Raw genomic sequence first — 27,872 nt, forward strand, 5'->3', positions numbered from 1 at the left:
AGTTCTTGTAAAGACCATGAGTCAACAACATATTTCCCGATCCACTGTGAAAATTGGTTCATTATAGTGAGATGCTAATTCAAAAGTTCATTGTGAATTTGATCGTCCGTGAACAGACACTGGCAATTAAGTGCCAGAAGATAATTACCAGATGAAAAGAATCAAGCTTCAAACAGCAATCTAAAAATACTTTCAGCTGCCTGTATGCCTCACGTATTTAATAATCGCGATAAATGAGCTACAACGGTTAGAAGCTTTTCATAGGTTACCATCCGTTAATTCAGCTGGCACAAGTAATAGGCCTGTGCATTTCTTGTTACGTTATTTGTAGTGCATTTGAGAATCTTTGTTCCAATATAAATATTTAGCGCACACTTTCGACAAAAACCGTGACAAATTAGAATGAAACTGAAATGTAAGACTAATATACACGCGAAATTGGTTTGTGTGCTTGGGCGCCTAGGTATGTATAGACAGGGGTGGAACGTATTACGTGCTCTCCATACATTAATACGAAAACGAAATTCGCATTAAAGGATAAAAAATATGTATTGGAGACTTCGTGGTTTACATACAATTGAATATTCTTCATTTCTTGGCGAAAAGAGCGAAATGAAATTACATTTTATTATAAAACTATATTTTATCGATCTCCAAAAATGTCAACAGAGCAACGCCAAGCAAGACGGCACAGAGGTGAGACACTGGACTCGTGTTCGGGAGGATAGTGATTCCCATCCCCGTCTAGCTATCCTGATATATGTTTTCCGTGATTTCCTTGAATCATTAAAGGCAAATGACGGGATGGTTCCTTTGGAGGTTTTGACTGTTTCCCTTCTCCATCCTTCCCTAATACGAGCTTTTGCTCCGTCTCTAATAACCTCGTCGGCGGCGGCACATTAAACACTAATAATTCTTCAATGTAGATCCGAACAGTTGTAATCTGTTTTGATATCGAATACAAACATCAGCTCACCAATTTCGGTGATCTCTTTTTCTTCAAAACTCTCAGTTCGATTGTTTTGTTGGATCAAAGTAGTCTACTTCTAGTATGCAGTAAAAGCGCCACACCTCACACTTTGTTCATTCTCTACTACAACAGTTATGTCGATAGTAAACTGTATTATGTTCCATGTCTTTTACATCACACCCCCCCCCCCTCCGACGTACCCAAGCTTCAGTATCAACGAATTACCTCATTTCCGCCTTTGTAAATGTTTTATGTGATGCTAAGCATATAAGACGTCGAAGGACAGATAGTGCATTAGCACTGATGTTCACCTTCTTACTTTCTTTTATTCCATATGCATCCACAGACTCACATGCAGCCGAAGTGTCGCTCAATCGAAAGACACGTATCGTGCTGTGAACGACACAGTAAATAAGCAGCTCAGTTTCTACCGCTCCTTTTCTCTACTCTTTCTTCTCTTTTTAAAGCGACATACTTGTAATATAAATGAATATACATCTGATTTGGAGAGTAGGATGGTGAGCCAGAGGGTTACCTGGTTGATTAATTACACAGAGCCTCAAACAATGTCAAATAAGAGTGAGTCTTTGGACTTTTTTGTATTCTTGTAAGACGAATATATGACCTTATCCAACAATTCGCACACTGAAAAAAATCTGTAGCATATATATATATATATATATATATATATATATATATATATATATATATATATATCCTGTGTTTCCTGCAAAGACAAGTGAAGGTAATGTAAGTTCTTACATTATACTGCTGTAGTAAGCAGCGACAACAGCAGACACAGGCTGAAAGTAGATAGGAAATGCAAGAGGGCTATTTTTAGTAACAGATGGAAAGCAGATTGGCAGTCTTTCACCGAACTGTGTATGGATTTAGAGCACTGTATTGTGGAGATGACTCTGTATAGCCTTCTGTTTGTCTTCCACAGGACTCGGACTCCAAGAAGTGCGAGAAGAAGGAGATTCCGGGTCCTCCCTTGCAAACAGCTAGCATGAGTGTGAGGGCGCTGATTGAAGAGAAGATAATTCAGAAGAGAATAGTGCAGCCACCTAATAACGCAACGCAGCAGCAGCAGCAACAACAGCAACAGCAGCAGCAGCAACAACAGAATCAACAACAGCAACAGCAACAACAACAACAACAACAACTGCAGCAACAACAGCACCAACAACAGCAGCAGCAACAGCACCAACAGCAGCAGCAACAACAGCAACAGCAGAAACAGCAGCAACAATCGCCCTCCACAGGCTACACAAGTAAGTTCGTGATTTCTCTTGGATAACTTAATTGTAGAGTTAATGAAATTTCCCAACTTCGCTTGTTATACCATATAAAAAAAACATTCACTTTCTATGAGACACGTCTGCCTTTACACTCTCTGTAACATCGTGAATTTGCCTAGTAAAAATTAGAAAAATGACACAAATCACAGCCGCCAGCAAAACGACTAACATAAATGTTCTAACTTGTGATGACACACAAACTGACAACTAATTTCCGCTATGGTAAAATTTCGGTGGTTTTTATTTGTCGACGTATTAAAACAACTGCACTTCCTAACAAAATAAAAACCTGAACACCCCTTTCTGGTCTGATGTCACCGTAACCTCGTAAACACACACACTGTTGGTGGGCATGTAATGAGTAGAAGTGCTTCTCTGTGACAACGAGAAAGGCCACCAGAGGGCTCATGTTTAGTTCTGTTACCAGGGTACATAAGGGACGTGAACAGCGTCAGATGTTGGGTAATCACTGTAAACGACACGTAGATGCTGCATACTCGTGTAACACAGCGTTGACAGCACCTGACTGTGTTTGAAAGGGGCATCATTGTGGGCCTCCATTTGGCCGGCTGGTCGAATCGTACACTCATGCTCATAAATTAAGGATAATTGCAGAATGTGGTGCCACACAATGTGGCACTACACAAAACTGGCGCTAATAGTATAGTCAAATAGGGAACACACATGACACAGATCTGTAAGACCACGGTATTGCTGATAAGTTAAGGAAACCGTCACGAAACACATGTGCTACAAAACACCACTGTTTCCTGCGCATGTACCCCGACATCAGTATGGGATATGATCACTATGCACATGTACACAGGCCGCAAAACGGGTTGGCATACTTTTGATCAGGTGGTCAAGCAGCTGCTGGGGTATAGCCTCCCATGCACCAGTGCCTGTCGGAGCTCCTGAAGTGTCCTAGGGGTGTGAAGACGTGCAGCGATACGTCGACCGAGAGCATCCCAGACGTGCTCGGTGGGGTGTAGGTCTGGAGAACAGGCAGGCCACTCCGTTCGCCTGGTATCTTCTGTTTCAAGGTACTCCTCCACGATGGCAGCTCGGTGGGGCAGTGCGTTATCATCCATCAGGAGGAAGGTGGGACCCACTGCACCCCTGAAAAGGCGGACATACTGGTGCAAAATGACGTCCCGATACACCTGACCTGTTGCAGTTCATCTGTCAAAGACATGTAGGGGTGTACGTGCACCAATCATAGTCCCACCCCACACCATCAAACCATGACCTCCATACAGGTCCCTTTCAAGGACATTAAGGGGTTGGTATCTGGTTCCTGGTTCATGCCAGATGAAAACCCGGTGAGAATCACTGTTCAGACTGCACCTGGACTCGTCTCTGAACATAACCTGGGACCACTGTTCCAATGACAAATGTTCTGTGTTCTTGACACCAGGCTTTAAGGGCTCTCCTGTGACCAGGGATCAGTGGAATGCACCTTGCAGGTCTCCAGGCTAATAAACCATGTCTGTTCAGTCGTCTGTAGACTGTGTGTATTCAGAAAACTCTTCCAATGGCTGCAGTAAGGTCCCGAGCAAGGCTACCTGCAGTACTCCGTGGCCGTCTGCGGGCACTGAAAGTGAGATATCGGTCTTCTTGTGGTGTTGTACACAGTGGACGTCCCGTAGTGTAGCGCCTGGACACGTTCCCTGTCTGCTGGAATCGTTGCCATAATCTTCACACTTTGTGGTAGACGGAGGGCCCGTGCTACGACCTGCTGTGTTTGACCAGCCTCCAGTCGCCATGGTATTCTACCCCTCGTAACGTCATCAATATGTGTTATTTGAGCTACTTTCAACACACAGTCACCATTAGCACGTCTAAAAACATCTGCACACTTACTCGCTGCACCGTACAGTGGCCCAATGTTGGACTGCATGGGAGCATTAGGGCAGACTTATCCATCAAGGTTCTGGTCGACCACGTCTGATCACCAGGGAAGGGGGGGACTGCCATATCGTGCATCAAGCACATCACAATCCCTTCACATGTGCGCTCGAGATCAGAGAACAACCACCGAGGACACAGATGAATAGCGCGATTGCAGGGACTTATCCCTTGGGTCTCACGGGAAGCGTGCAAGGGATAAGTCCCTGCAGTCGCGCTGTTCATCTGTGTCCTCGGTGGCTCAGAAGGATAGAGCGTCTGCCATGTAAGCAGGAGGTCCCGGGTTCAAGTCCCGGTCGGGGCACACATTTTCGGCTGTCCACATCAAGATATGTCAACAACATCTGTCGGCAGGTGAGGGTTTCAATTAATTATCATTCATCGAACATTTATGAGACATAATCGACACGTCGTTTCGTGCCCAACTTCCTACACCGGCAACACTTTCGCAGTTCTGGAAGACTATGGAGACAGCTTGGATAAGTATTTCTGCAGAGAACTTCCAACGACTTATTGAGTGTATGTGACGTCGTGTTGCTGCACTACGCCGGGCGAAAGGCGGTCAGACACGATATTAGGAGATATACTGTGAATTTTGTCATCTCATTGTACTGTGTGTATCTGCACTCCTGAGACGTACGTTAGCATCCTGTTTGGTCACCTGCATCCAGTCATGTCCATTGGGCATTCCGACGGACTTGGGCAATTCCAGCAGGAAAATACGACACCCCAGACGTCCAGAATTGATACACAGTGGCTCCAGGGACAATCTTCTGAGTTTAAAAACTTCCGCTGGCCACCAAACATTATTGAGCATATATGGGATGCCTTGCAATGTGCTATTCATAAGAGATTTCTACCCCCTCGTAATCTTACGGATTTATGGACAGCCCTGCAGGATTCATGGTGTCAATTCCCTCCAGCACTACTTCAGACATTAGTCAAGTCCGTGCCACGTCGTGTGCGGCATTTCTGCGTGCTCGCGGGGGCCCTACGCGATATTAGGCAGTTGTACCAGTTTCTTTGGCTCTTCAGTGTAGAAATACAAGAATGGATGCGGCATTTCACTACCAGTGAATAGCTGGATAAGATTCTCTAACAGTGAATAGATCGAATCATAAATTCTACAAATTTTACTAGTCATTTTTGAAATGAGTTTACAACTCCTTGGGCACTGCTCCTCAAGTAGGTTGCATAGTACTATTAGCTCAGCCAGACTGAGCGACTGTAAATGGGAAATGCCTTTGCAGTCGCTCCCATCAGCCTCCGCACTGAGTGTCAGCTATGACTGCGCTAACAGTACGCGACACGATAGAACCCTCAAAGAAAGAACTGTGATTAAGAATTGTGATTAATGATATTATCTCGGCAAATATTACCAATCTCTAACTAGGTACTCAGGTAACGGGACTGTCGTCTTAAGCCCTCCTGTCTTGCCGTTTTATGTCGGGGGGGGGGAGGAGGGGGGGATCTGCCCCAGCCAGGGCGCCTTCGCTTTAATACGCCACGGATTGGCCTTTCACCCTCTCCCGTTAGCTGCATTTTATATGGAGCACCCAGGAAGCACAACGTGGACGTGGGAGAAGGATTTGCTGCAACAGTCGCTAAGAAGTCGTAGAGGGTTTGTTCTCCCAACCCACGTGAAATGAGTGGGAATCCTTGTAACCGTACGAGCCTTCGGTCCCCTACATCTACATCTACATGATTACTCTGCAATTCACATTTAAGTGCTTGGCAGAGGGTTCATCGAACCATAATCATACTATCTCCCTACCATTCCACTCCCGAACAGCGCGCGGGAAAAACGAACACCTAAACCTTTCTGTTCGAGCTCTGATTTCTCTTATTTTATTTTGATGATCATTCCTATCTATGTAGGTTGGGCTCAACAAAATATTTTCGCATTCGGAAGAGAAGGTTGGTGACTGAAATTTCGTAAATACATCTTGCCGCGACGAAAAACGTCTTTGCTTTAATGACTTCCATCCCAACTCGCGTATCATATCTGCCACACTCTCTCCCCTATACAAAACGTGCTGCCCTTTTTTGCACCCTTTCGATGTCCTCCGTCAATCCCACCTGGTAAGGATCCCACACCGCGCAGCAATATTCTAACAGAGGACGAACGAGTGTAGTGTAAGCTGTCTCTTTAGTGGACTTCTTGCATCTTCTAAGTGTCCTGCCAATGAAACGCAACCTTTGGTTTGCCTTCCCCACAATATTATCTATGTGGTCTTTCCAACTGAAGTAATTTTTACATCCAGGTACTTAGTTGAATTGACAGCCTTGAGAATTGTACTATTTATCGAGTAATGGAATTCCAACGGATTTCTTTTGGAACTCATGTGGATCACCTCACACTTTTCGTTATTTAGCGTCAACTGCCACCTGCCACACCATACAGCAATCTTTTCTAAATCGCTTTGCAACTGATACTGGTGTTCGGATTACCTTACTAGACGGTAAATTACAGCATCATCTGCGAACAACTTAAGAGAACTGCTCAGATTGTCACCCAAGTCATTCATATAGATCAGGAACAGCAGAGGTCCCAGGACGCTTCTCTGGAGAACACCTGATATCACTTCAGTTTTACTCGATGATTTTCCGTCTATTACTACGAACTGCGACCTTCCTGACAGGAAATCACGAATCCAGTCGCACGACTGAGACGATATCCCATAGGCCCGCAGCTTGATTAGAAGTCGCTTGTGAGGAACGGTGTCAAAGGAAATCTAGAAATACGGAATCAACTTGAGATCCCCTGTCGATAAGCGGCCATTACTTCGTGCGAGTAAAGAGCTAGCTGCGTTGCACAAGAACGATGTTTTCTGAAACCATGCTGATTACGTATCAATAGATCGTTCCCTTCGAGGTGATTCATAATGTTTGAATACAGTATAAGCTAAGAACAGTGATCCCACGGCAATTCGTTTCCTTCGAGACATCTTCTCCTGGTGTCGCCACAATAGTTGATACGGTACAGGTAGCGGTGCGGGTTCCGGGACGGAGGCCATGAGCGGTTCGCAGCAGCAGCAGCAGCAGCAACAGCTGGCGGCGGCTTCTCCGGCCGCCTCGCCCTCGGCCGGCGCTAAAGACGGCGGCGACCTGGCCAAGCAGTTGACGGCGTCGTTCGCGGTGCCGGCGCCGCCGCTGCAGCCGTCTGCCGCCCCCGCACCGGTCGCCAGCGCCGCCTCCGACAAGCTGTCCCGCAGGCACTCCGACTCCGAGCACTTCGTTACGCTTCACCAGCAGCATGACGCCAACGCGGAGAATGCGGCGCTGGCCGAACTGCTGCTGCAAAGGCGGTCGTCCGGAACCCCTACCTCCAAGGTACGTGGCCTACCTATCTTCCTTCTGCACTGTCATAGCGAATACGTGACGGTTTTTACTAAACTGTTCGTCCTCTAACACGTTTGCTCGCATGTGTCTGTCGTAAAAGGCGTCGTGTTCTGGATGCTAAATTACGACGTCCGGTCTAAACATTCCCAGGTTCAGTTTACACACTAAATTTAATAATAGCCAAAAAAGTAATGTTGAAGTATACTAACATTACGAGGGTGGTTTAATAACTACACTACTGGCCATTACAATTGCTACACCACGAAGACGTGCTACAGAAGCGAAATTTAACCGACAGGAAGAAGATGCTGTGATATGCAAATGATTAGCTTTTCAGAGCATTCGCACACCGGTGGCGACACCTACAACGTGCTGACATGAGGAAAGTTTCCAACCGATTTCTCGTACACAAACAGCAGTTGACCGGCGTTGCCTGGTGAAACGTTGTTGTGATGCCTCGTGTAAGGAGCAGAAACGCGTACCATCACGTTTCCGACTTTGATAAACGTCGGATTGTAGCCTTCGCGATTGCCGTTTATCGTGTCGCGACATTGCTGCTCGCGTTGGTCGAGATCAAATGACGGTTAGCAGAATGTGGAATCGGTGGGTTCAGGAGGGTAATACGGAACGCCGTGCTGGATCCCAACGGCCTCGTACCACTAGCAGTCGAGATGACAGACATCTTATCCGCATGGCTGTAACGGATCGTGCAGCCACGTCTCGATCCCTGAGTCAACAAATGGGGAGGTTAGCAAGACAACAACCATCTGCACGAACAGTTCGACGACGTTTGCAGCAGCATGGGCTATCAGCTCGGAGACCATGGCTGCGGTTTCCCTTGACGCTGCATCACTCAGCGATGGTGTACTCAACGACGAACCTGGGTGCACGAATGGCAAAACGTCATTTTTTCGAATGAATCCAGGTTCTGTTTACAGCATCATGATGGTCACATCCGTGTTTGGCGACATCGTGGTGAACGCTCATTGGAAGCGTGTATTCGTCATCGCCATACTGGCGTATCAGCCAGCGTGATGGTATGGGGTGCCATTGGTTACACGTCTCGGTCACCTCTTGTTCGCATTGACGGCACTTTGAAGAGTGGACGTTACATTTCAGATGTGTTACGACCCGTTGCTCTACCCTCCATTCGATCCCTGCGAAACCCTACATTTCAGCAGGATAATGCACGACCGCATGTTGCAGGTCCTGTACGGGCCTTTCAGGATACAGAAAATGTTCGGCTGCTGCCCTGGCCAGCACATTCTCCAGATCTCTCACCAATTCAAAACGTCTAGTCAATGGTGGGCGAGCAACTGGCTCGTCACAACACGCCAGTCACTACTCTTGATGAACTGTGGTATCGAGTTGAAGCTGCATTGGCAGCTGTACCTGTACACGCCATCCAAGCTCTGTTTGACACAATGCCCAGGCGTATCAAGGCCGTTATTACGGCCAGAGGTGATTGTTCTGGGTACTGATTTCTCAGAATCTATGCACCCAAATTGCGTGAAAATGTAATCACATGTCAGTTCTAGTATAATATATTTGTCCAATGAATACCCGTTTATCATCTGCATTTCTTCTTGGTGTAGCAATTTTAATGGCCAGTACCGTATCTCCACCTACAAGTGAGCGTACTCCCCTAGGTAGCCATTCGCGGCTGTGTGTCCATATTACCACTTCGTTTGCTTCTTATCCTCTGAGGGATCATTTCCTGCAGTTCGTGTTCCCATTTAGAAAAATCGTCCTATACAAACTCTCGCGAGGAGCGGCGAAGGTTAGCACTATACAGTGAAATCCGAAATAAATACAGTGGTTAGAAGTGGCAACAACTATGTAATGCATTGCAATACATCGGTAAGAGTAATGTATAACATTTATAGCTATTTCTCCACTTGGTTACACGGACAACATCTAAGTGAGAATCAATTTCGCGCCATACATACTGAAGAATATATTCAGTAGCTGACGCGAGCGCGTTAGAAAGGCGCGTTTTGAGTTCTGGAATTGTTTTCGGCAGATGAGGCACATACACAAGACCTATCATATAGAAATCCTTGTATGTTAGGTCGGACGTCTAGGTGGTCAAGGGCAGAACATAGTGTCGTCATGTCTAGTACGACTGGTTAAGGTGATCTGTATCCGTTGACGGCAGCAATTCCAGTCGGGTTTGAAATTGATTATTATTTATAAGGCATGACACCCCTCTCTGTTACCTTCGGTTAGGATCTTTTACGACCACTGTTCTTATACTGTGTTGTATGAATGCGACTAATACGCAGTTCCCCTAGATCTGTTGGAAAATCCGTTTTGATAGTCAACAAAGTGGGGAATTGCACTGACGGCGTCGTCATGTGCATGTCCAAACAAGGTACTTCCTTTCTGACGTTGTACCATGTCGACCCATCTTACTGCATTGACTCCATACAACCGACTGACACATGAACCCCACTTAATTGCCATGATTTGAGTTAGTGGCCTGGTGCTATTTATACACCGTTTAAAACACGCCAAAGTGACCAGTGATCTCTTTTTTAAGGTGAAAAATATTTAGCCCGTTGAGCTTGCGTTTCTCCTTTTTTTCAAATGGACAAGTTTACTTTCATGGACATTGAAAATAAGTTCTGTCTTTGTAGCACTTCGAAATCTCAACATCTCGATAGAGAGGCGTGTTTTTTAAGTGAGTACCGTTTTGAAATTAAAAAAGACTTGCTAAGATATATCAATAATTTTATTTTTATATGAAAGCCTGTACCTTAATCTACTTTTCTACATAATTTCCATCACTATTGAGGCACTTATCACCACTGTTTTGACTTCGTCATCGTCTTGAAGACGCTGACCGCCCAGGTGTTTCTTCAAGTGCAGGAACAGATGATAATCACTGAGCGCAAGATAGGGGCTGTACGGAGGATGATCTAGAGTTTCCTATCGAAAAGATGTGATGAGATCTTTGGTCTGATTCGTCACTTGCGGACGGGCATTGTCTTGCACCAAAACGATGCCCCTGCTCAACTTCCATGGAGTGTTTCTTTGATTCTAGTGTGACGTAGGCCACCCATGTTTCATCGCCCGTAACAATTTGGCTTAAGAAATCATCACCGTCGTTGTGGTACCGCTCAAGGATAGTCAATGCACTGTCTAAACGTTTGGTTTTGTGCACATCCGTCAACATTTTCGGTACCCAACGGGCGCCTCATTTTTGGTAATTCAAGTGCTCGGTCACAATGCCATACAAAACACTACGAGAAACATTAGGAAAGTCGTCCCGCAAGGAGGAAATCGTAAAGCGTCTGTTTTCTCTCACCTTATCGTCCACTTCCTGCATCAAACTTTCATTAATAACCGAAGGACGTCCACTCCGGTGTTCATCATGCACGTCTGTGCGGCCATCTTTAAACGCTCTCACCCAATTTCTTACCGCCGACTGGAGTGGCCGTGCGGTTCTAGGCGCTACAGTCTGGAACCGCGAGGCCGCTACGGTCGCAGGTTCGAATCCTTCCTCGGGCGTGGATGTGTGTGATGTCCTTAGGTTAGTTAGGTTTAAGTAGTTCTAAGTTCTAGGGGACTGATGACCTTAGAAGTTGAGTCCCATAGTGCTCAGAGCCATTTGAGCCAGCCAATTTCTTACCATTCCATCACTGATAATGTTTTCTCCGTATACTGCACAGATCTCACGATGAATATCGATCGCTGTTAGTCCTTTAGCACTAAGAAATCTTATAACAGCCCGTACTTCCCAGTCGGCGGAACTCACGATTATCGGAGGCATCTTAAACACACAGTACACAACGTAAACAAGGAAGAATCAGACTGTAATAGCGTCAGTGCGTAGATTAAGGTACAGGCTTTCATGTAAAAATAAAATTATTGAGATATCTTAGCACGTCTTTTTTTTAAATTTCAAAACGGTATTTACTTAAACACGCCTCGCTTAAGTTAGAGCTATCATGACCACGCTGCCTGCGAAACGTTAAACCCTAAGCTTCCTGCCTTCGTGAATGGCACTTGAACTTAGTGTCTTACTAGAATTGTGACTAACTCTGCGACAGGCGACGGTGAAGCGCGCTGCGTCGGATCCGGGGCAGACGTTACAACTGACGTTCCAAGAGGGTGGCAACTGCAACTACCTGGCGTACGACGCCACATCCGCCGGCGCCGACGACGCCGGATACTTCTCACCTTCGCTGCAGGACGACATGTTCCAGCACGTCTCCGTCAACGACACCATGCTGTTGCAAGGTGTCGACACGGCGCATCTGGCGGACACTATACAGGTGCGTGCACTGTCTCCAGAAATTCCTCAGATCACCGCCTGATGAATGCATCCTCGCGAAGGGACTGTGTGACAAATGAGGGTGATACTGTTGCCTTCCTTTTGAGACCGAAGGGTTGGTACGATCCTCTCTGACATCACAGTGGTGGTGGGTTCTGGTTGGTTAAAGCTATGTGCATCAGGCTGTTGTATACTCTAGGAATGTTGGCTTCAATGCGACTGAAATTAAGGTTCATATTTGGCCGTGATACTAATTCTGGCAGAGATGGCAAATGACTTGTAAGAGCAGTTGAATGTAATGAATAGTGCTCTTAAACTAGGTTGTAAGATGTACGTCAGAAAAAGTAAAACAAGGATAATCGAAAGTATCGAATTAAATCATCTGATACTGAAGGAATTAGATTAGTACATGAGAAGCTGAAAACAGGCGTCAACTTTTGTTGTCTGGGGAGCAGCGCGGTTTGAGGCGCCAAGTTACGGACTGGGCCGCCCTCACTTCTGGTAGCTCGCTTTCGTCCATCTCGCGGCAATATGGCCCGGAAATGTATTGGCGGCAACGTTACTGGGATACAATCGTTGGCAATATTCTCAGTATCTGTGGTCTTTGTAAACGTAGCTTTACGAAACCACAAAAACCCTATCCAACAGAAGCGAGCCAAGAGTAGGGTGACCATATTTTCGTCGGACAAAAGTGGGACTTTCATACATTTTCTTGGCCAAAAAGTGGGACAATTTTTATTTCTCGTTAAATATCACTTTTAATGCTAACATTTTTCTTCCTCTGCAAATATAGCCTTCACTGATGTGTGTGTGTGTGTGTGTGTGTGTGTGTGTGTGTGTGTGTGTGTGTGTGTGTGTGTGTGTGTGTGTGTGTGTGTACAAAACCAAACAAAGAATGGAAAGAAGTACATTTCAAGTTTTCAGAAATTTACTTATTAAGATATGTAACATTTATAACACAGAATGTAGAAAGACAGCCGGCCGAAGTGGCCGTGCGGTTAAAGGCGCTGCAGTCTGGAACCGCAAGACCGCTACGGTCGCAGGTTCGAATCCTGCCTCGGGCATGGATGTTTGTGATGTCCTTAGGTTAGTTAGGTTTAACTAGTTCTAAGTTCTAGGGGACTAATGACCTCAGCAGTTGAGTCCCATAGTGCTCAGAGCCATTTGAGCCATTTAGAAAGACATACAGTAATAATCACTACAAAAAAAAGTTCTTAGGGATCACAAGGAATTTATGGTTTTGTGGATTCCACACTGCAATCATATTTCTTCGAAGATGAAATTTCATTCAGCAACTCAGGTTTGCCTAATAGGTATGAATAGAAGTCAGTGCAACTGTATTTACTGAAGTTTAAATACATCAGTAAAATACACTTAACGCTCCTCACTGTAAATCTATTCCTCTCATCTGTCCACTGTGACGATAGTAAGCTGAAAACTCTTTGAACATTTGCATCGTGGGTAGGCAGTGAAAAGAAGTACTGCGCTATATTTGGCGATTCTCTGAACTGTTCATTACACTGGCAAGATCTGAAAAACCTACACCATTTTTCATGTGCCATCAACTGATTCCATTGTTCACTGTCTGTTTCCACTTGTTGTTTTACAAATGACAGTATATGAACTATTTCATCAAATAAGAGGCTGTCATTTACTAGAATGCCCTTTTCATTTAGCCACATTAAAGTATTTTCATCTACTGACCATTCTGGTGGTTCTGTGAGCATCATCCATGAGAATACAGAAAACTCAGCTATTCCCTGTAACCATGAGGATAAATAGTCTACTGAAGCATCATAAAACGTTGATACTGCTATGTCAAATTTCTTAACAGACTGGTCATCACAATCAATCAGCAGTTTTTTTACACTTAGTGGTACAAAATGTTCATGTTTCCTTGAATTTAGACTTGTCAAAGCTTTATTTAAGGCTGCTAATACTTCACATATGGAATTATTCTGTTTCTCAGTGCTCAGAATGGATTGTTGGAAAACACTCATTTGTGAATGTACAAAAAGTAAATAACATTCATTTATAGGATCACTGAAAAACTCTTTAAGATTGCAGGGCACTTTGAGTTAGACTGTGACAAAAAGTAAGATTTCAAAGGTTCATACATTTTCAAGATACTTTCTATGGCTGGCAACAATGAAAGCCACCTTCTTTTGGAAAAGGAAAGTAAATTTTTGTAAGTGACACCAACAAATTCACAGAATTCAGTGAGTTCTGCAACACGAATAGAAAAAATATGGAAATGGTTGGACAACTTCATGACAATGCAGTCAATGTCAACAGGTAAAACATCACAAGCACTTTGAAGTGTATTATGAACAACATCTACTGGACAACCTATGCCAACAATGTTAGAGTTTTTTAAATTTTTCTTTCAGATGTGTGAAAACATTATTACCCTCTTTCTTCATGAACCCCCCAAAAATTACAATTAGTATTGTCTGCACCAAATGCAACACACTTTGAGATGATACTGAATGACTGTATAACATGAAAAAGATAATTGGAAATTGTTTCGGACTTTTCGTTCTGCAATTCATCAAGATAGGCTATTTCGTCTGCAGTCCACCCTCACTTACAGAAAAATACTGAACTATCACAGGAAAAACTTTCTGATGCCCATGGTTGCTAGCATCAGTAGTTACTGAAAAGTATTTTGCACTGTTTACAGCAGCTATTACCTGTTTCTGGGAATGCGGAGCTATAACATTGTTGATAATTGCTTCACACTTTGTTCTTCCACACGAAACATTTTCTGCAATCTTAGAATTAGGAATTGTTTTTGTTTAGTTGAACACCGCAGTCATTAGAACGATAGCTTTGGTGGAGTTTAACAACATGGAATGACAGGGTTCCTTCTGCTACAACTACGTTTCTCTGTTCCTGTGTATTTGAAGTTACAAAATATCTCATTTTTTGCGAGGAACCTGCCGATCGAAGATTCTTCCTGTATTTCTCTCATTCCATATGATCCTTGAGATCTGCAGCACCACCATGAGACACGGATACAGCACAGTTACATACGTTACATTTTGCTGAACAGTCATTGTCTGTAGCAGTGAAGCAAGGAAATTTCCTCTGAAGCTCTTCTGAAAACTTTGATTTTCGTTTCGGCATCGCCACGACATGATAGCACTTCACGAAACTGATACTGATTGCTGACAACAATGGCAAGCAAAAGCAAAGAAAATAAGAGTACGCAACAATTAGTGCTTAAGCTGTACATTATCAGGGGGTACCAACGTACGGAATGTCAGTTTCAATTGATAGTTTATAAAATCGATACTCAGAAAATATTTTAACCACTTTGTAAATGTCTGAAAATAACCCTTGAAAATCGGGAAAAATTGCTTGTTTAAAAAAAAAAATGCCGGGACAAATTTTTGAGCCTCAAAAAACGGGACAGTCCCGATTAATCGGGACGTGTGGTCACCCTAGCCAAGAGCGATCATTAACCGTAGCTTTTAGTGCTATAACAAGAAATTAGTTCTGGCTTTTGTTACCTGGAATACCGTTAGCAGGGAGTTTATAAACAAACGCACTAATTTTAGTACCGTATAGCTTCTTGTTAACTAAATTGAACTACGATACTTATCATCGGAAGCGCTTTAAAATATGGCTGTTGATATACTTTCCGGGATATGAGGTCGTGGTCCAAGAACTTTTCTGCTCCTTACGTTTCGTCCAGAACTGCGCTGGACTTCCTCAGAGGCGCTGCTCCGCTGAGTCTTGCCGACTGACTCACATCCCGGAAAGTATATCAACAGCCATGTCACCCGGTCGTGAAAGCCTTCATTCGCTTTAAAATAAATTGTTCGAAGATGTCGTGTCGTGAATTCCCGTAGCCATCTTACCAACAGATATCTTCAATTTATTTCAGGAATTTCATTGGATGCAAGTAATTCACGCACTTACAGGCGGCCAATGTAGATGAATCAACATCTCTGTGAATATCCCAAGGTTACTACAGCACGTCAGATGACAAAAGGTTTATCTTTGATGATGCATTGATTATCACCCATTCGACTTATATTCTTGTACAAATATTTGAACCCGAATGCAATTGTATCAAGTTGTAAAATGCTAAGAAGAATGCATATGCAGCATCCTTTGCCCTGTAAACAGTTATTTCCCACGCAACTTCGTAAACAATGACTAATTACTAGGATATTGTTACGGATTGCTACAGGCACAAAGGTTTAATTGTTTATTATGAATTAATAAGTAGATATGTAAACGCTCAGTACTTTTCGTCGTTCTGTTCAAGACACTCTAGATGAACTTTCAGCAATTTAGCAAACGATAAATTGTAGACATTTGTTATTGAGGGGCAGGCTGATTCTGTCAAAAAGAAGCAAAAGGAAAGCAAATGTCACTGTATATTAGGGTGAATAACCGACATAATGTTGGCACAGAAGGAGAAAAAGGACTACAACACTAAAAATTAATGCATTGTTGAAGAGGCTGCACTTCTACGAGGGCACTCCAAAAGAAATGCACACTATTTTTGTAAAAATACAGTTTTCTGCATTTGTGAAAGTTTTACAGTGTGTAGATACATCCTTCCCGCTCGTTTTCAAACGTAGTTCCACCTGTTCCCGTGAGTGGAACCGTCACAGCATGTCTTCAAAATGGCTGCTACACTTGACGTTCGTCAGAAGCAACGTGCTGTCATAGAATTCCTGTGCTGTGAGAACGAGACAGTGGGAAACATCCACAAGAGGTTGTAAAGGTATATGGAGATGCTGCTGTCGATAGCAGTACAGTTAGTCGAAGGGCAAGCAGGTTACGTGATGAAAGCGGGCATGGCAATATTGAGGATTGTCCTCGCAGCGCCAGGCCTCGTACTGCACACACCCTAGACAATGTCAGAGAGTTAACGAATTGGTGACTGCTGACAGACGCATCACAGTGAAAGAATTGTCACACTACGTTGGGATAGGGGAAGGAAGTGTTTGCAGAATACTGAAAGTGTTGGCGTTAAAAAAGGTTTGTGCCGGGTGGGTTCTCAGGATGTTGACAGTGGCTCACAAAGAAACAAGGTATGTAGCGAACATTTGGAACAGTACGAGAATGGTGGGGATGAATTTCTTGGAAGAAATGTGACAAGCTCCATCATTTTTCATCAGAGACGAAGAGGCAATCAATGGAGTGGCATCATGCAAATTCACCCAAGGGAAATAAAAAAAAATCAAAACCACACCTTCTGCTGGAAAAGTTATGGCTATGGTGTTTTTCGACTCCGAAGGACTCTTGCTTGTGGACATCATGCCAATTGGAACCACCATAAATTCTGATGCATATGTAACGACACCGAAGAAGCTTCAAGCTCGACTGAGTTGTGTTCGACCACATCGGCAAAAGCAGGATGTTTTGCTGTTGCACGACAATGCACGGCCACATGTCAGTCAAAAAACCATGGAAGCCATCACAAAACTCGGATGTTCAAATGGCTCTGAGCACTATGCGACTTAACTTCTGAGGTCATCAGTCGCCTAGAACTTAGAACTAGTTAAACCTAACTAACCTAAGGACATCACACACATCCATGCCCGAGACAGGATTCGAATCTGCGACCGGAGCTGTCGCTCGGCACAAAACTCGGATGGACAACACTGAAAGACCTGCCTTACAGCCTGGCTCTATGTGATTATCATCTCTCTGGGAAACTGAAAGACACTCTTCGTGGAACAAGGTTTGAAGATGATGACTCCCTTGTGCACGCTGCCAAACAGTGTCTCCAACAGGTTGGTCCAGAATTTTACCGTGCGGGTATACAGGCTGGTTCCAAGTGGCGTAAGGCAGTTGAGAGGGATGGAAATTATGAGGAGAAATGAAAATATTGCTCCTAAAGGTCCTAAAGGATGTATCTACACACTCTAAAACTTTCAAACATGTAGAATAAAAGATGGATTAAAAAAAATAGTGTGCATTTCTTTTGGAGTAACTTTCGTATCTGGACTGCCACTGGACTTGTATACTGTAATCTTACTTGTCCGATAATTTCTGATTGTTAGGGGATGGTTTTTGATAAATTAATGGCTATAGATTTCTACTGAAGCCCAAAGCGCAGACAGGCGGGAGGTGGGGTGTGAGTGGATGTGCTGGCGAAACAAAGTGTGCATTCGTCACGAAGATCTAGCTATAGACGAGTGCTTAAAGATCTGGCACGATTCGATAACTTTGTAACAGCAACGCTGCAAGCAGATAATATATTTCTAGATTGCCGATGTTGGCAGCGGCAGGATACCAAACATTACTGATGATGTTATTACCTCGACGATAAGCGGAGAAAATAGGCACAATTATAGATGCAAGATATTCAGTTGTTTTGGAGCGTTGCCAATATTAAGGTGCCTCTTGACGCGAAGTATTATTGTGCTCATTGTTACGGGTAACGGTGTCAAGTCTGCTACAAGCAGTCGACACGGTCTTCGTCCGCATTCGTAATGCAAATTTTGTGCAGTTCCTGGCTCAACTGCGATCATGCGAAGTAGTGTGGCCAAATATTTTCTACCATGTAAGGGACAAATGTTCAGTTGGGCAAAAAAATGAAATTTCATTTTTTTGCCCGGGACAAATGAAAAAAATGATTTATTAGTTTTTATTATATTTTAGTGAACAAAAAAGATTTAACATGCTTTTGCTCGATTTTACATACTTAAAAAAAATCAGTTTAGTTGTAATCATACTTGAAAATTGTTATTAATTCATTTTTCATCGAATTTCGGGTACATGTATTTCGCACTTAAGTCCCTTCCAGGCGTCTTTTAATTATTTTCAATTCTTCGTGTAAGGAGTCCATGTTCAGTTGATGAATCCTAAGAAGTTCCGCAGCTTTTAGAAAATTGACATTATTTATTGGTGGTGTTAAGTTTAAAAACAGCATTGTAAAAAGGATATTGTTTTCTGAGAAATCATATCGAGGTAACAAATAGCCTACAAAATTGGTGTAGAACTGTAGAAAATCGTTCCGAATAGATTCTTTTAGTCTCTGCTCAATCTTTTTGCGAATCCTGTGCATTTCAGCATGCCTCTCAACTGACAAAGAATCTAATTCAATCTTGTTCACTGTTGTTTCTGCTGAAAACGTTACGTTATGCAGACAAATACGCCAAGGCCCCCCCCCCCCCCCCACTCTTCTTCTTCACATGTAATTATATTTTCTAATAGATGAGGACGTTCATTGCGGAATTCCAGGGAATGAAATTTTAGTGCAGGTCATATTTTTAATTTCGACAGCAGGACCAACAGATATGACAACATGTTTTATAATTTCTTCCCATCGCATCTCAATCGTCTCAAATTGGAGTTGCAAATCCACTCTCCGTTTTGCAGATCTACTTAAGTGCCTGCACCATTTCAGTATCAAACTTTCTACATCCACTTTCATTTTATCAGTACTGTATTCGCAGCATCATGGAGAATACGGACGGGGGGACGGGGCAACCAACTTTGGCAATTATATCATTTTCAGCTAAAAGAAGTGTATAAACGGGGTGCTTTCTGCCGAAGTTTACATTAGCGAATGCCGAAACTTTAAATAAAGACATTCCGTGCTTCTCCAATGTGTCAATTAATAACTTCTACAACCCCAGTGTCATAATTAAAGAATCGTAAGAAAATGGAAAAAAATCCAATTTTTTTACTACTTGCCTCTGTTGCTATAGGAACGTGCAGATATTTTTCCTGGATGGTCTCTAAAATATTTTTAACAGAGTCTTTGGCCAATATTACGCATACAGTAACTTCCGTTTTTGTTCTTCGCCAGCTAAAACTTCGAGCGATTTTTGAATAACTGCAGATATATGGTAATAATTTGTGTGAACAATCACTACCATTACAACCAAGAGACTGGTTTACCGTGTAATAAACAAATGCTAGTTCTCCAGCAGTAATCTTGCCCGCTGGTTCAAGCTTCGAGAAATATTTGGATAAGCTACTTGATGCTCCATTGCTAACAACAGTCGTGAGATTTAGTAGATGCATATTGTTTTACATCAGCAATGCCTCCGTTAGCAAACGAGAAATCCTTATTGCACAGGTGACAGTTCACCTTGCACGACTTTTCTTTTACTTTTCTTATCCAGGAAAAAAATTCCCAGTCCTGATTATACCTAGTAAGCTTTTTGGCTTTCTTAGAAGGGATACCAACACTTCTAGGCGAATTACCAGTGTCGCTGTCACATAACTCACTCATTTCGTCTATAGTTTTAAAAATAATTCACATGCGTTAACTCGTTCATAACTCGACAGCTCTCGCAAAACAGTGAACGAAGTAAAAATCTAGGATGAGAATCAAGAATGGAATTAAAAAATCCTTCCAGTACCGCTAACACACGTTGACACAGCATTTAAACGAATTAGCAAGCGAAAAAAAATGTTAAACAAAAACTGTAGAAAGAAAGTGAGATGAATAATCAACAAACAGAGGATCAAACAAACAGGCAGAGGCACAGACACGCGGCGCCGCGCGACGATGTAAGAATCAGTGAATATCGGTAGCCGAAGATCTTACACCTGATCCGAGCTAGCCGTCTTCATGCGTTACAGGTACTTGCTAGCTGTAGCGCGGAAGATTTCGCACTAATAATCAAACAAGGTTGAAGTACGGGACAAAGCCTTTCCCGGCGGAACATTTAAAATTATGCCGAAAACAAGCGACGTCCCCGGATATAGCGGGACGTCTGGCAACATTGTAGTGCGAATTGACAACTTAACCGATCTCTACCGGCTACGGTACAGTCAGTCCAACTACTGTGGATTAACAATATTAGGATTTTTTTCTCGTTTCATCCTTCTATGGATCGTGAACAGAATGATTCCTTAAATGCTATAGGGTGCGCAGCAGTTAGTGTAATCAGTGTTATGACAAGTACTTGTACCATCAATATACAGAAATCTGTCCAATTTCTGCTTATTTCGAGAAAGGAACTAGGATGCCTTGTCACTGAAATTCAAAGCGCCGAAACTACAGACATGTGTAACAATACCTTTGTTATTTGTCTCGTACTATGCATTATCTCACTGCGCAATGTGGCATCCTTTAGTGGGGTAATTCTGCAGGGACCAAAAAAAAATTCATGTGGCCGAAAAAGGCTATCGGGTCTATTTCTGGAGATAAAAACTCTAAATCCACCTGAGGATCACATTTTAAAGATTTAATAAAAGATTAAAGAATATTTAAGCAACTGTACACCAATATAAAACTAGGCAAATGATACAGATAGATACGCCCACAGCTAAATTAAAGGGACACAATATATTTATGAATACCCGGACATAAAATTATTTAATATTTTACCTTTACAAATGCATCATATATCACTTAATGACAAAAAAAAACTGAAAAATGGTCGGAAGAATAGGCTTTTACAATGTTTAAGAATTTCAAAACCTGCCTAAGGATGACCTAAGATACTAAATTATTTCTAACTGTAAACTATTTTGTATTTACCTTAGTATGTCAGTTTATTTTATACTTCTGTATATTAATTTCTATGTACTATAAAATTAAGGAATTGTTCTGTGGTGTATGCTGTATGTGCTTTGTATTATGGTTTGTATGTGCACTGTAACTATGCATAAGTACAATGTATATAAACTCCCTATGATGACGATGATTGTATAAAAATGCTCAAAGATGTATCAGAATAAATAAATAAATGAAACACAAACTGTTTATAACGGTCAGCTGGAATCAGGGAGAAGCCACTTTTTGTTGTTTGTCATTTGATTTCTACTTGAAAAGCAGACATTGATATGCTGTATGTATGAAATGAAAGTTTACTGTACTGTTACAGTTACTATTCTGGATTATGAGCACAAATTGTTATTTGAACATACACTGCGATGTTACAATTTATTATGGTTCATGAATGAAGTCAGCTGGTATTATTTATTAAGTTAGAAAGTAACTACATCTTGGAATTTTGGGCATGATCTGAAATTGACCCGAAATAAGGCATACAAGTAGGCTATTGGAGTAACAAACATATATCGCAGTTGTTTGCTTCATGCTGTGATAATGCTAATAATACCATGTTTATATCTTATAAATTTAAAATCTTTATCCAACACAAATACTACTGTAATACCACATATATATATATTCAAAGCGTCATATCTAATAGAGAATATTTTGAGGCAGGGAAGTAATGCCACTAAGGTACAGTTAGTAGACATATGCAGTATGTCAAATGTTATACTTACATCACTGATATTGTATACATTTATTATAAATGTTTAGGTTTTGAGGTAGAGGAGTATATTCCCACATGATAGACATCTCAGATCTTGATTGTCCTTAAATGTCCAGTTCCAGGCAGCATCTCTGCTCCAAGAGCAGACAACAGCAGAGCAGTTGCAGGACATTGCATCCCTTGAGGACTACCAGGCAGCCGTCCAAAACCCTGCACATTTCCATCAGCAAAGTCAGCACTCTGTCCATTCAGCTGATCTACAGGTGAATAGATAGAACACATACTATACATAGATTTAAAAAGAAATGAAAATATCCACTTCACAAACTGAAATTCCAATAGTGTTTTGGAATTTGAATTCATTTCCATGATAATCTGAAAATGACACATGCACTACATAAGTACCATCCTTTATTTTTCTAGTATTTCAGTATCAAGCTTATTTTTAGGGGAATGTTGAGTGGTCATTCAGTGTCAGTTCAATCAGAAAAAAGCATTTCGTCACTCACCGTCTGGGATTTGAATTAAACTTGGCTTATTTATTCTCCCTAAGGGAATAAGTAACCACATTTTTAAGTAATCACACCAATTTCTCTCTGTTTTCATTGTATAGCACTTCAAAGTTTAGACATTTTATTGTTTTAACATTGTTATGGCACAAAACAATAATTGCTAATGTTTTGTAAATAAATTAGTAATGTTTTATTCATTATGCAATCTATTTGAAATTTGGAGGCTATATACTCTGTAGTATCTCTCATCTTTATGTAAAACTGTCAGTACTGGAAAAAATAACCCTATACTTATATTTTTATAGTTTATGGATTAAAATTATTCTGAATATCACATAAAGAGAAAGGTATAATTCTTAAAAAATCTTTGTGAAATAATCTCTAAAGCATTTAGCATTTAGAACAATAAAATTAATGGGGTTTTGTTTCCCCACCCTTTTTTTGTGAGACATCTGAAGTATAAGAAATGGGCTCAACCAACAGTATTTTAAAATCAAAGCTGAAGTTAATTCACTTTTTTAAACAGTTCTAGGTACAGCAGGCTTAATGTATAACACTGACATTGTTTTTCTGAATAGAGCAGATAAACACCCAAACACCTCTCAAAATTAATAAGTTGTTCCAGTTGATGTTTTAGGATGATCAAGCACATAAGGAATGGGAAAATATCCTTTTGTGTGGTCTAATGTAATGAAGCGAAGGTTCTAAAACATGCATAAATTGCATTGTGTTCTGTTGTATTTAGCTCAGTGGTTATCCTGAAATATCTCAGAATGAAATATGTACAAACTGTATATCTTGATATGATCAAATTTCCTTTTCTGGCAAAGGATGCCAATTTAGCCCTTAAATTATATTTCAAGTTGAGCTTCACGTCACTACTGATCCTCCTTGCTTCCATCTTCACTAAACAATCTAATTGCTTAAAATTATGGAAACTTCTGGTTGTAGGAAGTGTGTCAGCATGTGTCTGATTTCCAGACTCTGCAGAAATAAAATAAGAGTTTGCTTTGGTGTCATTAATATTAGGAAACTGAAGCAAACCTGATGCAGAAATCACTTGTTTTCCTAGGGGCCATCCTAAAACTTTAATTTGTGCTAATATTTTAACTGCCCCTCCTATGCCATCACACTCTGTTTTTCTATGGCTGGTTGTAAAGGGTGACCACTCAGCACTAATATTAAAAGCCTGTAAAATTGGTTTATAAGACTGAACTTAATTTCTCGTTGGCCTGCTACAACATTTGACATTGAACAGTCTCTCACATTTTGTGGGCCATACTGAAATGTTTCATATCATCAGATATAACAAAAAGCAATTTAACTAAACTGTTATTGTCAGTATTTCTTTAGATTAATTGTCAGAGGATTTCAAATAATCGAAAGTCCAGGTTGGAACTTCGACATTCGTGGAAAGGATAGATTGCTACTCACCGTGATGATGACTTGTTGAGTAAGCATTAGGCACAACAAAAAGTCTGTTACACATAAGCTTCCAGCTGAAACTATCGTGTCACCGTTGATACGGTGGAGTCTTGTACCGTGGGAAGCAAGTGGAGGATGTTGTTTGGTGGCCGCTATCCTCTTTCTACAACAGAACCGCACAAATGCTTTAATAGGGTTCTTTATTTAGCAGAACAGAAAGATTCTTATCTTTAAGCTAGTCCATGAGTTGTGGTACAAGCTCTTGCACAATAGTCCACGTTAGCCTCACTGATGGTGAAGTACAAGTTCCACTATAAACACTATTCTCTCATAGCTGGTGACACGAACTGACAGACGCCAACTAGAATAATGACTGAGCTAGTAACTGCGACCGACTCTGTCTGCAATTGGGCTGACTGACTGTGAATGACTGGGCCCTCTGTTCCGCAGTGGCGATGTAAATACTGGCGGTCGAGAGGGCGTTGGCAGTGCGTTGCTTGTGAGTCTGCCTTTGGCCTTTCTCCTGATAGACATGCTTGATTCAGCACCTATTGTCGATCTTTTTGCAACCTCTTTGCTAACCAGTGTCCTGCCGACAGCTTATGCCATCTCCCACATACATTCACACAAGAAGAAAGAACACTCCACATACACAATCGCTATCTGTGGGTGCTCAGGTCAGACTCAGAGCCTTTGTGATATTTGAGGTGATGATGGACCCCTTTTTTTTTTTTTTTGTTCAAAATAAAATACAAACATGTCCTGATGCTTTTACTTAAATGTATGAGATATTCTTTTTCTGTGATACTTGTAATACATACAAGGGTTGACTGAGAAGTAATGCCTCCACTACTGTAACTCTTCAACAGTTGCCAACTGCATTGGTATGCAGCAGGTACTGACTTGTTCCGTAGCCTCTTCTGTACAGCTCCAGTTGGCGGGAAGCTTTAGCATTGAATGGTTGTGTTGTTGCAGTGTAAAGCGTGGAACCCTGTGCAGACGGTTGGTCGATGTGATGTGATTTAAGCAACGTGCAGTCATTGCCACCCCAAAGGAGATTCATCAGAGAATAAAAACAGTTTATGGTGATTGTGTTGATGTGAGTACTGTGCATCATTGGGCGAGTAAGTTTGAAGGTACTGAGGTGGGAACATCTGACCTACACGACAAACAAAGAGTTGGACATCCTGTGACAGCAACCATCAAGTTTCACAAGCAAAATGTTGACAGATTGATTCAGGACGATCATTGTATCACTCAGAGAGAAATTGCAAGCACAATCGGCATTTCCCTGCAGCATGACAATGCCAAACCACACACTTCACGTGCCACCACAGCAGAAGAGACTGAATCTCATCACCGTATGGCATTCTCCATGCAGACTGTCTGACTTCCATCTGTTCCCAATAATGAAAGACAATCTGCAGGGACATCATTATGCTTCTGACGAAGACATTGAGAGAACTGTGAGACTGTGGCTGCAGAAACAGAGTATCGACTTCTGCCATTACGGCTTCAGAAAACTTGTTCATCGTTGGCAGAAATGTATCCAGTTGGCTGGTGATTATATGGAAATGTGAATATTGGTAATTAAAGATCACATTCTAAGGATTATTTTTGCATTTGAATTATTACAATATTCCCATTGAATCCCAATTAACAAAGGTGGAGGCATTACTTTTCATTCAGCCCTCATACAGAGTGTAAAACCACTAAATTTCACATAGATTGGATCATAAATAAAAAAATGTAATTTATTTTCAAAATGTTAGCAAATACCCTTCATCCCAACAGTCTTCCAAATTATGAAGTGGAACAAAACAGAAACAGAGAGAGATTAAATGCTAAAGTTTGGGATGGTTATACTCAGTACAGTCGTTCATTGTTGTCTGTAAATAGTAGTCTGAAATAAAAGCAATGTATCTTGACACTTTGTGTTTCTATTTTTGCAGTCAATTTATTTTTAGGCTCTCACTATCCTGTCTCTACTATAGTCGTTAGTGAACTTTACTTTCTCAATGTACAGTAGGGCATCAATTATCTGAAACAGTTTAAGATGGAGAGGTGTTTGGATGACTGATCTTTCAGATAACCAATTCTTTACAATAAGAAGTACCACTGTTGTAGAAGCAAAATGAAAAAAGTATGAGATATATGTACTAAACACAAAACTGCATATATTTTATACATTTTTTCTATTAAAGTAGACCTGTAGTTTATGAAGCCCAAAACCTGAATTATTTTTTCATGCCCTTCCTCATTCAGAACCACACATGGCTATGCCTTTCTATAAATGTATACTTGCCATTCTCTTTCCATTGAAAGGTTTAAGGGGTGACTTGTGGTGTTGTCAATCAACAACAAAACAGTTCCAAAATTACCAGTAGTATGCTGATGCCTTTTTACTTCAGGGATAAATAAGGTGTCATACCAACCTGTAAAAATGCTTGTTTCCATGCATGTTTTCTTTTGATTCTTGTAAATGTCCATCAGTTTTTGTAGTCCCGTAAAGCACTGCAAATTCTTAGCCTTTCCTATGATCAGCAAGGGCAATCTATATGTTCCAGTAGCATTTCTGCATATCAGAACAGTGATACAAGATTTGCTTGTTTTATAACTAACTGCTGACATGTCTTCATTGGAAACTAGGTGTGTTGTTGGCATTTACTTCCAGTACAAACCACTTTTGTCTGCACAGACATTGGTTTTACTACAGCACTCCTTATCAATCAATTTATTAAAGAATATCAATCAGTTTATTAAAAGATTCTTCAAGATGGTCAGCTGCTTCAGTATCACCCTGTAGTTTTTCACATTGAATGTCCACTTTCCTAGATTTGAAATGTGTAAGCCAGCCAGTAGTCACTTTAAAATCAGCATTGACCTGAAGTATTTCATTTTAAGCACTTTCTCACAGATCAAAGGACTACTTATTGGCTGTCCTCAATGAACTAAGTGTGAACTGCGGTGTCTAACTCCCGATATTTTTTCTGCAGTTTTCAATCTTTTTCTGTGTAACGTTCTGTCTTCACTGTCAAACAGACTAGCAAATTTTGTAATGTTATCACTGTTCTTTTTAATACCTGATATTGTGGCATGCTCAAATTCATATTCCCAAGCTAAACATGACCCATTAGTATCGTTTGCCAATTGGGAAAGTCTGAGAACAATGCATTTAAATTTATTCACCACTGTGAACAGTTCAACTACAGCACGATTTTACAAGTGAAAGCTTGAGAATCAAGGTCAAGCAAGTGATTGCTCATCAATGACAGGGAGAGGAAAAGAGCTGTGGTGGAAACAAACTAGCAGCTGCTAGCAGAAGTTTATGGCCTGCAAATTTAAATTTACTGACTGGAATCCTTTTGATTAACCAATGTTTCAGCCGATCAATATTTGGATAATTGTTGCTCTACTGTACCACTTTACTTAAATGAAATCTGACGCCATAGAATGGGATGGTGTTATGTGGTACTAAAAGTACTTTCTAAGCTATTTAAAGTAAAATCCCAACTTCCACATGATAGTTGTTCATTTATTTACTCTGCGTGTAAATGCAGCTCCCTAAATTTTCTATAGTTGTTAGTAAACATGTGATGTTATTGCTGACCATTTGTGACCACATGATCTCACAAATAACCACATTGCTGTACCTTCTAGTTTAAACTCCATAAGAATAACCACTAATTTAAATCATCAAGCTTCTACCAACCAAAATTTATTTTCTTCTTGTAAGTAATTTTTTTCCATTCACTGCCATCTCAAACTGATGACTCAGCTTTTTGTATTACACCCATGTTGAGTCATACAGATACTGTCCGGACCCCGTTTGTATTTTGACTACAGATAAGTGGGAAAAGGAGAAAATTTAAAGAGGAGTATTGTAACCTGAGGCTACTGGATTTTTAATTTGTGAGGCAT

General features: G+C 41.5%; 1 protein-coding gene and 1 non-coding gene across 4 annotated transcripts in view; both read left to right on the forward strand.

The window, feature by feature from the left end:
- LOC126467694 (uncharacterized) overlaps positions 1-27,872 on the forward strand; it is a 424,429-nt gene that overhangs the window by 314,471 nt on the left and 82,086 nt on the right. For all 3 annotated transcript variants that reach the window (XM_050096485.1, XM_050096486.1, XM_050096487.1), the window contains exons 3-6: positions 1,917-2,244; positions 7,166-7,512; positions 11,577-11,801; positions 22,131-22,277. In XM_050096485.1, the coding sequence (XP_049952442.1) occupies positions 1,917-2,244; positions 7,166-7,512; positions 11,577-11,801; positions 22,131-22,277 (1,047 nt within the window). The remainder of the gene's footprint in view (positions 1-1,916; positions 2,245-7,165; positions 7,513-11,576; positions 11,802-22,130; positions 22,278-27,872) is intronic.
- On the forward strand, positions 4,410-4,483 carry Trnat-ugu (transfer RNA threonine (anticodon UGU)). The gene has a single exon. It is a non-coding gene; the product is annotated as a tRNA-Thr (tRNA).

This window comes from Schistocerca serialis, chromosome 1 (genome assembly GCF_023864345.2).
Source record: "Schistocerca serialis cubense isolate TAMUIC-IGC-003099 chromosome 1, iqSchSeri2.2, whole genome shotgun sequence".
Lineage (NCBI taxonomy): Eukaryota > Metazoa > Arthropoda > Insecta > Orthoptera > Acrididae > Schistocerca > Schistocerca serialis.